This window comes from Piliocolobus tephrosceles, chromosome 1 (assembly GCF_002776525.5).
Source record: "Piliocolobus tephrosceles isolate RC106 chromosome 1, ASM277652v3, whole genome shotgun sequence".
Classification (NCBI taxonomy): Eukaryota; Metazoa; Chordata; class Mammalia; order Primates; family Cercopithecidae; genus Piliocolobus; species Piliocolobus tephrosceles.
The window spans coordinates 169,904,989-169,917,764 of record NC_045434.1 but is presented as its reverse complement, the minus strand read 5'-3'; the positions used below and the strand labels follow the sequence as shown (position 1 = coordinate 169,917,764).

At 43.3% G+C, this 12,776-nt stretch overlaps 1 protein-coding gene across 3 annotated transcripts in view; it reads left to right on the top strand.

Moving 5' to 3' along the window:
* The window catches only part of ZFYVE9 (zinc finger FYVE-type containing 9), a 202,745-nt gene that overhangs the window by 188,725 nt on the left and 1,244 nt on the right, over positions 1-12,776 (top strand). For all 3 annotated transcript variants that reach the window (XM_023188602.1, XM_023188610.2, XM_023188617.2), the window contains 4 exons: positions 1,526-1,606; positions 4,989-5,151; positions 7,664-7,769; positions 12,072-12,248. In XM_023188602.1, the coding sequence (XP_023044370.1) occupies positions 1,526-1,606; positions 4,989-5,151; positions 7,664-7,769; positions 12,072-12,248 (527 nt within the window). The remainder of the gene's footprint in view (positions 1-1,525; positions 1,607-4,988; positions 5,152-7,663; positions 7,770-12,071; positions 12,249-12,776) is intronic.

Below are 12,776 nucleotides of genomic sequence, written 5' to 3'. Positions count from 1 at the left end.
TCCTGCCTCAGCCTCCCGAGTAGCTGGGACTGCAGGCACCTGCCACCACGCCTGGCTAATTTTTTGTATTTTTAGTAGAGACGGGGTTTCACCGTGTTAGCCAGGATGGTCTCGATCTCCTGACCTCGTGATCCGCCCGCCTCAGCCTCCCAAAGTGCTGGGATTACAGGCGTGAGCCACTGCGCCCGGCCAGACAGGCTTCTTTACTATGGGACTTTATAGATCCATTAACAAGGTGGTGTGTAATCTAATTTTTCAAGAGGAAGATAGCATCTAACTATTCCCAAGTTTATTTGAACCACAAGTCTTTTTTTCCTCAGAGTTTCTCCAAAGCCAGTGTTCCTTCGTATGTTTTGTGAAACACTTGTCTAGTAGGAATACAGTAGGTCACTGTCTTCAATATGTATCTATATATATAGATATGAAATATATCTATATCTATATTCAACGAGAGAGAGAGACAGAGACAGAGTCTCGCTCTGTCACCCAGCTAGAGTGCAGTAGTGTGATCTCAGCTCACTGCAACCCCTGCCTCCTGGATTGAAGCGATTCTCTGCCTTGGCTTCCTGAGTAATCCTGGGATTACAGGCATGCATCACCACACCCAGCTAATTTTTATATTTTAAGTAGAGACAGGGTTTCACCATGTTGGCCAGGCTGGTCTCGAACTCTTGGCCTCAAGTGAATCCATCTGTCTCCGCTTCAGTGCTGGGATTACAGGCATGAGCCACCACAGCTAGCCAATATATTTTTTAAATCAGTTATTCAGTAAAGGTATAAAAGGTATTTAGCACAGGTATATTCAAATGCAGTATCTAAAATAAGGTAGGTGTTAAGGATACAATGCTCCTTATTAGTCATATTGTATCTAGAATATTCAAATAAGTTTTGTATATCATTAATGAAAATATAGTCATAAAACTAGAGGGTCTCAAGAGGATGATTCAATACTTGTGAGAAAGCTGGAGCCTAGGTCAAAGTAAGCCTTCTTGAATAAAGTATGAATGTTTAACCTGGAAAGGTAGAGATTAGAAGGGGATGAAAAAATAGCCATCTCAATTCTTACGGTGTTTTATTATGTGGAAATAAGGCTGAACTTCTGTATAGCTACAAAAGGCCAGAACCAGCACCAATGGGTGAAAGTAAGTAAGTAAGTAAATGAATGGATATGGCTGTGTTCCAATAAAATTTTGTTTACAGAAGCAGGCTGGAGGCCAAGCAGGCTATAGCTTGCCAACCCCTGACCTCAACCATTAAGACTCCTTTTCTTGTAAGATACTTGAATTCTTAATTAGAGGAAGAACAAAACAAAATGGAGGAGTATATCTTAAAACCTTGTTCCCAGAACTATTGTAAGCATCAGAATTATTGGTTACATGTTTATTGTGAAATATAGATTTGATTTTCTTTTTTAATTTTCTGTATGATGGTGGTTGGAATTCTCAACTTCTGAATATTTCATTATTGTTCTCAATCCCTCCAGCTTAGGGTCTGTCTTACTAAACTATTTCTATTGCTGTTTTAGTGACTGGTGCCAGTTTCTTTGTGTTCAGTGGCGCTCTGAAATCCTCTTCTGGATACCTTGCCAAGTCCAGTATTGTGGAAGGTAAGGAATGAATTTGTTCAGTCCTTATAATAAGGATTGAACTTATGTACATAAAGGGAATCCTTTACACTTCTGCTGTAGATGTCTGACTCCTGTTTATTCAGTAGCATTTCTTCAGCAAATTAAAACTGCCATGAGAGTGCTTAGTTCTCTAAAGAAAGGAGTAAGTGGCAGGAATACCATGTGACAATGACATTAAAACTAGGAGATGGCCTTTCAGAGCTCTGGGATAAGGTACCTGAGGGCATGTAGTCTGAGTTCAAAGGTATCATTGGGTGGAAATATTAATATGTAAGTGTGTAGATGAAAGTCAGTCTCTCCTGTCCACAAGAATGCTGTTGTCATCATTTGGAGTGCAAAATGGGATGTGCTGTCTGCTAGTTTGCTATAATTAGACATGACAGACATGTTGACAAAAGTTAATTAAACTAAAGGCTAATTGGCACACCATTTATTTTCTTTGTTGGTTATTCATTGTGTTTTGATCTGGTTACTCTTATTTCATAACAGCTGGCTTAAAACAACCATTGTATCATGCTTGCTTATCCTCTAGATCAGGAATCTTGACAGGGCAATGCAGGGATGGTTTAACCCTGCTTCATGATGTTTGGAGTCTTAGTTGGGATGACTTGAAGTTCTCTGATGACTGGGAGCTAGAATTATATGAAGGTTTGTTCACACATACATCTGAGGCCTGGCCTGGGATGATTTAAAGACTAGGAGTGGTGACTGGCATACTTCCGTGGGGACCCCTTAACATGGCTTGGTAGCCTTGGGATAGTTGGACTTCTTACATGGTGGTTCAGGACTCCAAACATGAATGTTCTAGCAAGAAGGTGGAAGCTGCATTGCCTTTTGTGACCCATCCTTTAAAGTTATATTGTGTCATTTCCACCATACTCTGGTGTTGGAAAAAGGGAGGGGAATTACACTTCACTTCTACATGGGAGAATGGGAAGACAGCATTGTAGAAAAATAAGATGGGAGATATGGCCATTTATGGAAAATGTAGTCTGCCTCACATGATGACAGGTTTTCATTATTACAGTAGCTCACTCCAAAGCTCTGTGTAAAAACAGTCCTTTCTTAGGCTGGGTGCAATGGCTCATGCCTGTAATCCCAGCACTTTGGGAGGCCGAGGAGGGCAGATCACTTGAGGTCAGGAGTTCGAGACCAGCCTGGCCGACATGGTGAAACACCATCTCAAGTAAAAATACAAAAAAAAAACAGCCCAGCGTGGTGGCACATGCCTGTAATCCCTGCTACTTGCGAGGCTGAGGCAGGAGAATCGCTTGAACCTGGGAAGCAGGGAAGCAAAGGTTGCAGTGAGCCGAGATCATGCCATTGCACTCCAGCCTGGGCAACAGAGTGAGACTCTATCTTAAAAAAAAAAAAAAAAGAAAAGAAAAAAGGCCAGGTGTGGTGGCTCACACCTGTAATCCCAGCACTTTGGGAGGCTGAGGTGGGCAGATCACGAGGTCAGGAGATTGAGACCATCCTGGCTAACACGGTGAAACCCCATCTCTACTAAAAATACAAAAAATTAGATGGGTGTGGTGGCCGGCACCTGTAGTCCCAGCTACTCGGGAGGCTGAGGCAGGAGAATGGTGTGAACCTGGGAGGCAGAGCTTGCAGTGAGCCGAGATCGCAACACTGCGCTCCAGCCTGGGCGACAGAGCGAGACTCTGTCTCGGGAAAAAAAAAGGCCTTTCTTAGGGCTGGATTCCAGTGTGTTGATTGAAATACATAGATAATCTTACATATATTTATAGATACTGGCTTTGGTCTTCTTTTGGTAAATTTAATAAAACAGTGAGTGAAACACAGAGTGCACTATTTTACAACTAAAATTTACAACTCTGACTACAAAACAGAAACATGCCGTTAATAAATTGTTACAAAATCTAAGAGGTTTTTGGGTTGTTTTTTTTTTTTTTTTTTTTTTTTCCTTTTTTTGAGATGGAGTCTTACTTGTAGCCCAGGCTGGAGTACAGTGGCACAATCTTGGCTCATTGCAACTTCTACCTCAAGTGATTCTCCTGTCTCAGCCTCCTGAGTAGCTGAAATAACAGTTGTGCACCAACACGCCCAGCTAATTTTTTTGTATTTTTAGTAGAGATGGGGTTCCACCATGTTGGTCAGGCTGGTGTTGAGCTCCTGACCTCAAATGATCCACCAGGCTCAGCCTCCCAAAGTGCTGGGATTACAGGCATGAGCCACTGTACCCAGCCTAAGAAAGGACTGTTTTCTTAAAATCTAGGAGTTAAAAGTCATTTGGTCTAAAGCAACTAGTTAAAGCCTATATGATCAAGTGTTGACTGTAGTTGAAATTGTGACTTCACAAGGTGATTTAAAAATACCCCTTAAATGTTGTTAAATGATAAAATGAACCGGGCATGGTGGCATATGCCTATAGTACCAGCTACTTGGGAGGCTGAGGTGGGAGGACCCTGTGAGGCCAGGAGCTTGAGGCTGCAGTGCACTATGATTGTCCCTGTGAATAGCCACTGTGCTCCAACCTGGGCAGTTGTTTCTTTTAAAAAAAAAAAAAAGAAGATAAATTGACCTGACACAGATCCTTACCAAATCAAAGCAGCATGTTTAAAAATTATGTGTTTATGTGTCTGGGTTGGTAATTTCTTGGGTCTTGCATTTCATTTGTGTGTTTCAGTGGAGCAATTGGCTGCCTGTTTATGAAATTTTTATTGAGACTCTTTAGAAATTATTTCATTGTGTGTCAATGAAGCAGAGTAATTGCTCAGCATGTGACAACTTTTACTCTCAATTTCAGTGTTTGCCTTCAACTCAGGTAGGTAGCAGCTGAAAAAGTTACCATCTGTTGGTTATCTGATAGCCCATATGAAACTCGGTGGTAGGTTTGCCTTATTTGCTAGTCAATAAATGGATTTATCTCCAAGCCCACTACTATAATTTATTCAGTGATTTATTTAGAAACATTTATTGGGCATTCACTCTATGCCAGGCAGTCATAGTAAGGTGAGAGAGATGGAGATGCAAACAAATAAATATGATGAGAGGATGATAAATGCAGGAGTGAAAATAGGAACAAAATGTTCAGTGTGTCCAGAAGAAGGTGACTGTGTTTAAGTTTTCCCCTTAAGTAGTCTCAGGAGAAATTCTTAGTTGTGTCTGAAGTGAAATCAACTTAGTTGTGTTTGAAGTGAAATCAACTAGCAAGTGTTTTAATCTTGGCATTGCTTTTCACAACACTTTCAGTAAGAGGTTCAGCTCAAAGAGCAAACCTCTGTATCAGTCAGCTTTGGAAAGCAGAGCAAAGATTTACATTTAACTCAGAGGGATTTGCTAGATGCCAGGTGCTGTGTTTCATTTGCCTCTCCTTTGGCTTTGTATTGATTGCTAGATGGCGTTATGGTCCAGATTACTGCAGAGAACATGGATTCCTTGAGGCAGGCACTGCGAGAGATGAAGGACTTCACCATCACCTGTGGGAAGGCGGATGTGGAGGATCCCCAGGAGCACATCCACATCCAGTGGGTGGATGATGACAAGAACGTTAGCAAGGGGTAAATGCAGTACATGTCCCCCCTTGTGGCTTTTAGTTATAGGTTAGGCTCTGGGTTTTGTCTGCTGTCTACATTGGTGTTTTATAGCTTTACTGAAAGCCCTGCCTAAGAAAGACTGCTTTGTATGCTTAACATATAATTTTAAATCTCTGGTTTTGTAAGTTAGTTTCTGAAGGAGTTTCTATATGTATTTTTGAGAGGAATATAAGTAGAGGGGTTGATGAAACAAAAGAGTCCCTCTGTAGTTATTGAGATAACAGTAATACCTGAGCCTTTTAAGATTTACAACACATTTTTGCCAACATTGTTTTGTTTGATATAATAACAGGTGTTAACATTTCCATTCTATAAATGAGTAAACAAGTACCAAAAGGCTAAGTGACTTTTCAGGTCTACAAAGCTAGGAAGTGATAAGACTAGCTCTTAAAACCACCTTCTTGGGCTTCAAATTCTATATTCTTTCTCAGTGTTCGACAACTCTATTCTAATGGTTCAAGCCAAAACCTTGGAGACATCTTTGACACTTTTCTTTCCCCTCACCCCTTTCTTTTTCTCATACCTAGACATTCAGGGACAAGCTGGAAAACACTGCATTTATACATTACAAACTGAACTTTGTATCCTTTCTCAAAGGATTCTACACAACAAAGGGTGCTCTTTTTTTTTTTTTCTAACATTGCTATTTGATGAATTAGAAATTAAACTTAAATTCAAGTAATTTTGACTAAATGAAGTGAATGCCTGATACTGAAATTTAAGTTAGATTCGACTTTTAATACATAGAGATTTAGCCTGGTGTGGTGGCTCATGCCTGTAATCCCAGCACTTTGGGAGGCCGAGGCAGGTGGATCATTTGAGGTTGGGAGTTCAAGACCAGCCTGACCAACATGGAGAAACCTCATCTCTACTAAAAATACAAAATTAGCTGGGCATAGTGGCACATGCCTGTAATCCCAGCTACTCAGGAGGCTGAGGCAAGAGACTCACTTGAATTGGGAGGCAGAGGTTTCGGTGAGCTGAGATGATGCCATTGCACTCCGGCCTGGGCAACAAGAGCGAAACTCTGTCTCAAGAAAAAAAAAATACGTAGAGATTCAAGAACATAAACAGGTTTGAAAATTGTTAGGAAAAGTTTAGAATCTTTGTGCCAATTATTTTGAATCCTAATCAGAATGAATGTGTATCTCCACGTATTTATACTTGTTGTATTTCAGGGAGGAAATGACTGTCAGAAGTGGCCTTTCTGTTTAGGAATCTAGGAGTGATAATTTAGCACTAAAGGGAATGTGTTATGACAGATACATAGATACTTGTTTATACCAGCACTGTCATAATTAGCAACTTGGTCAAATAATTCCTTTTTCTTTTTTTTTTTCTTGGAGACAGAGTCTCACTCTGTAGCCCAGGCAGGAGTACAGTGGTGCGAGCTCGGCTCACTGCAACCTCCGCCTCCCAGGTTCAAGTGATTCTCATGCCTCAGCCTGCCCAGTAGCTGGGATTTTAGGCGTGTATCACTATTGGCCGGCTAATTTTTTGTATTTTTAGTAGAGGTGGGGTTTTGCCATGTTGCTGATGCTGGTCTCGAACTCCTGAGCTCACACAGTCCTCCCACCTCAGCCTCCCAAAGTGCTGGGATTACAGGTGTGAGCCATCATGCCCAGCAAATGATTCTTTTTTTTTTTTTTTTTGTTGAAGCGGAGTCTCGCTCTGTCGCCCGGACTGGAGTGCAGTGGCCAGATCTCAGCTCACTGCAAGCTCCGCCTCCCAGGTTTACGCCATTCTCCTGCCTCAGCCTCCGGAGTAGCTGGGACTACAGGCGCCCGCCACCTCGCCCGGCTAGTTTTTGTATTTTTAGTAGAGACGGGGTTTCACCGTGTTAGCCAGGATGGTCTTGATCTCCTGACCTTGTGATCCGCCCGTCTCGGCCTCCCAAAGTGCTGGGATTACAGGCTTGAGCCACCGCGCCCGGCCCCAGCAAATGATTCTTAATAAATATTTATTAGACTCCTAAGTTCCAAGCAGTGGATCAGTAATGGGAATATAAGCACATACAGGTGAATATATCATATTCCCTCCCCTTCAGAAGTTCATTTGTAAGTCAGGTATGCAAACATGAAGAATATATCATGACGAGTATCATTACAGTCAGGAGCAGAGTGAAAATAAGATTCTTGAGTGGGTGACCATGCATTCACTGAAAGAAGGAATACTGGAAGAAGAGCAGGTTTGATTAATCAATTTCTTTACGTTAAAGAGAAGTAGCTCCTGGAAAAATGATTCCTTTTTACATGTGTGTTCTTTGAATTATTGCAGTGCATAAATCCTTTCCCAAGAGTTCAGTTCATGTACATTTTTATACAGTGGCTTCTTCTTGCTATGATGTGCTGCACAGGTGTGTTCAGCAGGGTACCCAGTGTAATTAGCAGGAAGACTTCTGCAGCAAAATGTGATAGGAAAAATGGCTTTTCTAACTTCAAGAGCCGCTTCTATCTTTCCTTTGCCTCTATTTTAGTGTCGTAAGTCCTATAGATGGGAAGTCCATGGAGACTATAACAAATGTGAAGATATTCCATGGATCAGAATATAAAGCAAATGGAAAAGTCATCAGATGGACAGAGGTAAGGAAATGAAACTTGGCATACTTGACCCACTTTGAGCACAACTTTTTGCTAGGCTGAGAGCCACATTCTGGGTTGACTCTGTAGGATAAGAAAAAAATATCTCTGAGAAAAATCTTTCTCATTTATACCCAATTCCCCCTGATCTATCTGAAATTACCAGAAAGAAATGCTGCCAGTGCAGCCTGCACCCGTCTGATGTATACTCCTTCCTGTGAACTAACTTTTAGAGATTTCTTTGCATTGGAACTCAAGAAAAGTACATCTCTGAATGGTACATTCCATCTCTGCTGTATTCTTCAGAAAGCTGGGTCAGTTATTCTGCACTTATAAACTATCTTAGATAACACGACAGTCTTTAAAAAACAGACTTATTTCACTAATAAGAAAACTAGGCCAGGCACAGTGGCTCACACCTCTAATCCCAGCATTTTGGGAGGCTGAGGTAGGTGGATCACTTGAAGTCAGGAATTCAAGACCAGCCTGGGTAACATGGTGAAACCCCTTACCCACTAAAAATACAAAAATTAGCTGAGGCGTGGCGGTGCATGCGTGTAGTCCCAGCTGCTTGAGAGGCTGAGGCATGGGAATTGCTTGAACCCGGGAGGCAGAGGTTACAGTGAGCTGAGATCATGCCACTGCACTCCATCCAGCCTGGGCAACAGAGCAAGACTCTCTCTCAAAAAAAAAACCAAAAAAACAAAAAAAAACTAGGCCGGGCGCGGTGGCTCATGCCTGTAATCCAGCACTTTGGGAGGCCAACGTGAGCAGATCACCTGAGGTCTGGAGTTTGAGACCAGCCTGACCAACATGGAGAAACCCCATCTCTACTAAAAATAAAAATTAGCCAGGAGTGGTGGTGCATGCCTGTAATCCCAGCTACTCAGGAGGCTGAGGTGGGAGAATCGCTTGAACCTGGGAGGCGGTGGTTGTGGTGAGCTGAGGTCGTGCCATTGCACTTCCGCCTGGACAACAAGAGTGAAACTCCGTCTCCAATAACAAACAAAAAAAACAAAACTAAAGCTCAGAGACTGACTAACTTGCTCAAGATTACAAGGCAAATAAATAATGATAAAATCCTGATTAAAATCCAGATCTGGCCAACTCCTAAGCTCTTTCCCACTGTATTAATTTGTTCCTTGAAAGCTGTATTAGAGGCTCACCTGCAAATGAGAGGAGCAGGGCAGTGACCCTTTTTTGTATGTACATATCATATGGATCAGAAAGTTTATTCTCTTCATCCCCAAGAGGTCTGAGAAAAAATAAAATTTGAAAAAAATTTAAAAAGTTCTCAGTGAGTAAACAGGTAGATCTTAGATTCCTTTATTACTTTGGAACCTCATGTATGCTAATTTGTAAAGGATTAAATTATAAGATCTCTAGGATTCTTTTCAGCTTTGAAACTCTTACATTTAAAAAAAAAAAAAATTCTGTGACTTCTAGCTTTTCCATTTCACACAAAAGGAAACAGACCCAGGTTGTTAAATCTCTTACTCAAAGTTCACATGGCTGGTTCCTGATAGCAGAGATGAGACCTGGTTCTCCAGTTCTGAGCAGCTGTCCTAAGGGACTCATCCTGCATAACAGTCTCCATGATTTCATATGCAGCCAAGGGATTTTAGTTGCTTGCTATGTAATGATTTGTCCCTTTGACACATTTTGAGCAGCGCAGAGTCTGGAACGTGTAAAACACTTTATGGCTTACAAAGCAGTTTGACCTCTGTTCCCTCCTTTTCGCTCCCCAGTAGCAGTGAGGTAGGCAAGCTACCCATCCTAAGATGCAAATGAGAAAACAGGCTCAGACAGGTCATGTGACTGTAACTTTGTGACTAATGTTGGTTAATGGCAGAGCAGGGGCCAGTGCTCAGGTCTCCTGACTCCCACTCTGTCACTTCATGCCACCACTCTCCAATGCATCCAGGTACAGGGCTTCGGAGCTGCCTCCTTTGTAGTCCTCTCAGTGTAAGCTCCTTATGGAACAGTAAGCCAGGAGTAGCTATATAGAAACATCATGTATTTGCATTTCTGTATCTTTTATATTTTTGCCTTTTTTTTTTTTTTTGAGATGGAGTCTCTCGCTCTTGTTGCCCAGGCTGGAGTGCAATGGTGTGATCTCGGCTCACTGCAACGTCTGCCTCCCGGGTTCAGGTGATCCTCCTGCCTCAGCCTCCTGAGTAGCTGGGACTACAGGCATGTGCCACCACGCCTGGCTAACTTTTGTATTTTTAGTAGAGACAGGGTTTCGCCATGTTGGCCTGGCTAGTCTCAAACTCCTGACCTTGTGATCCACCCGCCTCAGCCTCCCAAAGTACTGGGATTACAGGTGTGAGCCACTGTGCCTGGTCTTATATTTTGCCTTTATACAGTTTTATCTTCACAATAACCAGAGAAGTCAGGTGCTTTCCACTTTACAGAGACAAATTAATTTTTTTATTTTTATTTTTTGGAGACGGAGTCTCACTCTGTCGCCCAGGCTGGAGTGCAGTGGCGCGATCTTGGCTCCCTGCAAGCTCCACCTCCCAGGTTCATGCCATTCTCCTGCTTCAGCCTCCCGAGCAGCTGGGACCATAGGTGCCTGCAACCACATCTGGCTAATTTTTTTTTTTATTTTTAGTAGAGATGAGGTTTCACCGTGTTAGCCAGGATGGTCTTGATCTCCTGACCTCGTGATCCGCCAGTCTTGGCCTCCCAAAGTGCTGGGATTACAGGTGTAAGCCGCTGTGCAGAGCCGAGGCAAATTAATTAAGAAGTCCTCAGCCCAGCGAGCATGCTGAAACCCCATCTCTACTAAAAATACAAAAATTGTCTGGCTTGGTGGCAGGCTCCTGTAATCCTAGCTACTCGGGAAGCTGAGGCAGGAGAATTGCTTGAACCTGGGAGGCAGAGGTTGCAGTGAGCCGAGATCGCGCCATTGCACTCTATCCTGGGCAACAGAGCAAGACTCTATCTCAAAAAAAAAAAAAAAAGAAAAAAAAGAAGTCTTTTGGACCAGGTGCAGTGGCTCACACCTGTAATCCTAGCACTTTAGGAGGCTGAGGCAGGGAGATCACCTGAGGTCAGGAGTTTGAGACCAACCTGGCCAACATGGTGAAACCCCATCTTCACTAAAAATATGAAAATTAGCTGGGTGTGGTGGTGTGCACTTGTAGTCCCAGTTACTCGGGAGGCTGAGGCAGGAGGATTGCTGGAACCTGGGAGGTGGAGGTTGCAATGAGCCGAGATCGTGCCACCGCACTCCAGCCTGCGTAGTGGGCAACAGAGTGAGACTCCATCTCAAAAAAAATAAAGTAAGTCCTTTGGGCCAGGTACAGTGGTTCATGCCTGTAATTCCAGCTCTTTGGGAGGCCAAGGCAGACAGATCACCTGAGGTCAGGAGTTCGAGACCAGCCTGGCCAACATGGTGAAACCTCATCTCTACTAAAAATACAAAAATTAGCCGGGCATGGCAGCACATGCCTGTAATCCCAGCTACTTGGGAGGCTGAAGCAGGAGAATCACTTGAATCCAGGAGGCGGAGGTTGCAGTGGGCAGAGGTCATGCCACTGCACTCCAGCTTGGTGACAGAGCGAGACTTTGTTTCAAAAAAAAAAAAAAAAAAAGTCCTCTAACTTCCTTTAGTCCTCTGACTAAGGGACTTGCTCATGACCCTTCCTCTATGGTGCTAGGACTTGGGTCATCAGTTCCAAGTGTGTTCCGCTTCTGCCTGTGCACAGTGCAGTGCATGGCTCTGTGTGGGCATGCTGACACAGCTCCCGCCTCTGCAGTGGCAGGGCTGTGTGGTGGAAAAAGCTCTGCAATAAAAGGCTCAGATGCTAGGCTCAGCCCGGCTCTTCCTCTGTCTCTTAAGGTCTTCTGTCCCCTTGAGCCAGTCAGTTCCCTTCTAAGAGCAATTGTAAAATAAAGCAGCTGGGTCACATCATCTATAAGGGCCATTCTCTTAGACTTAAGATCATTTTCTAGGTAAATTGTCCACATATAGGGATTACCTTTTAGTGGCATACAATGCAAAATGGAGGCCTTTTGTAGTTCTGAGAATGTGCCATTGCAACTGTGGAGGCTTGCAGGGAGTTAGGCAGGCTTCTGCTGCCATTTTGTGAATACAGAGACGGAGAGACGGATTGTTTTTTTTAGGTGGAAGACATAAATGCCCAACTTTTCCTGGCCCAGGGATTTTATGGTGTCCTGTTCCTGTCATGTCTTCTTGCAGATCTTGGAGAATCAGGGTACTCATATACAGTGAGCTAATCTACTTCTCCCAAAATCTAGGTACAAGTTTAAAAGTCTCTTTTGTTTGGGGAACAGGTGTTTTTCCTAGAAAACGATGACCAGCACAATTGCCTCAGTGATCCTGCAGATCATAGTAGATTGACTGAGCATGTTGCCAAAGCTTTTTGCCTTGCTCTTTGTCCTCACCTGAAGCTTCTGAAGGAAGATGGAATGACCAAACTGGGACTACGTGTGACACTTGACTCAGATCAGGTACGATGTCTTCCGCAGCTTTTAAAGCTGGCCTTGGGCAACGTCTATATTTCTGACATGTGAGTTTTTTTGCATCACCCCAGAGAGCTTAATTCTCCAACCTTCTGGCCTGACCAGATACAGTGTTCTGGCCCTCTCTTTAATAGTACTATACCCACATGTGATGCTTCGTCAGATTCTCTCAGAACCATTTGAACTGTGGCTTCTTTACCTGCATGGCTTACCAAGGAGCTGGTTTCCTTCTTAGTGTGGGGTAAAGAGGGGAACATGTGGTAGGCCCTGCCAGTTCCTGCCTTGATGTTTACAAATTGCCAGACCTCTCTGTTCCCTCAACCCTTTAACTTGGAGTCACTTAGAACTTGGGTGTAGACTCAGCTTGATCACCCTTCCCCGCGAGTGTTAATTCTGCCCAGCACGCTGCTTCTGGCCTGAGTGCTTATGAGGAGAAACTGGTTCCCGAGCACAGGGTTGTGCCATTATCAGGGAATGATGAAACGTTGTGTCTGGCCCCAGTTCCTGACTAGTCAT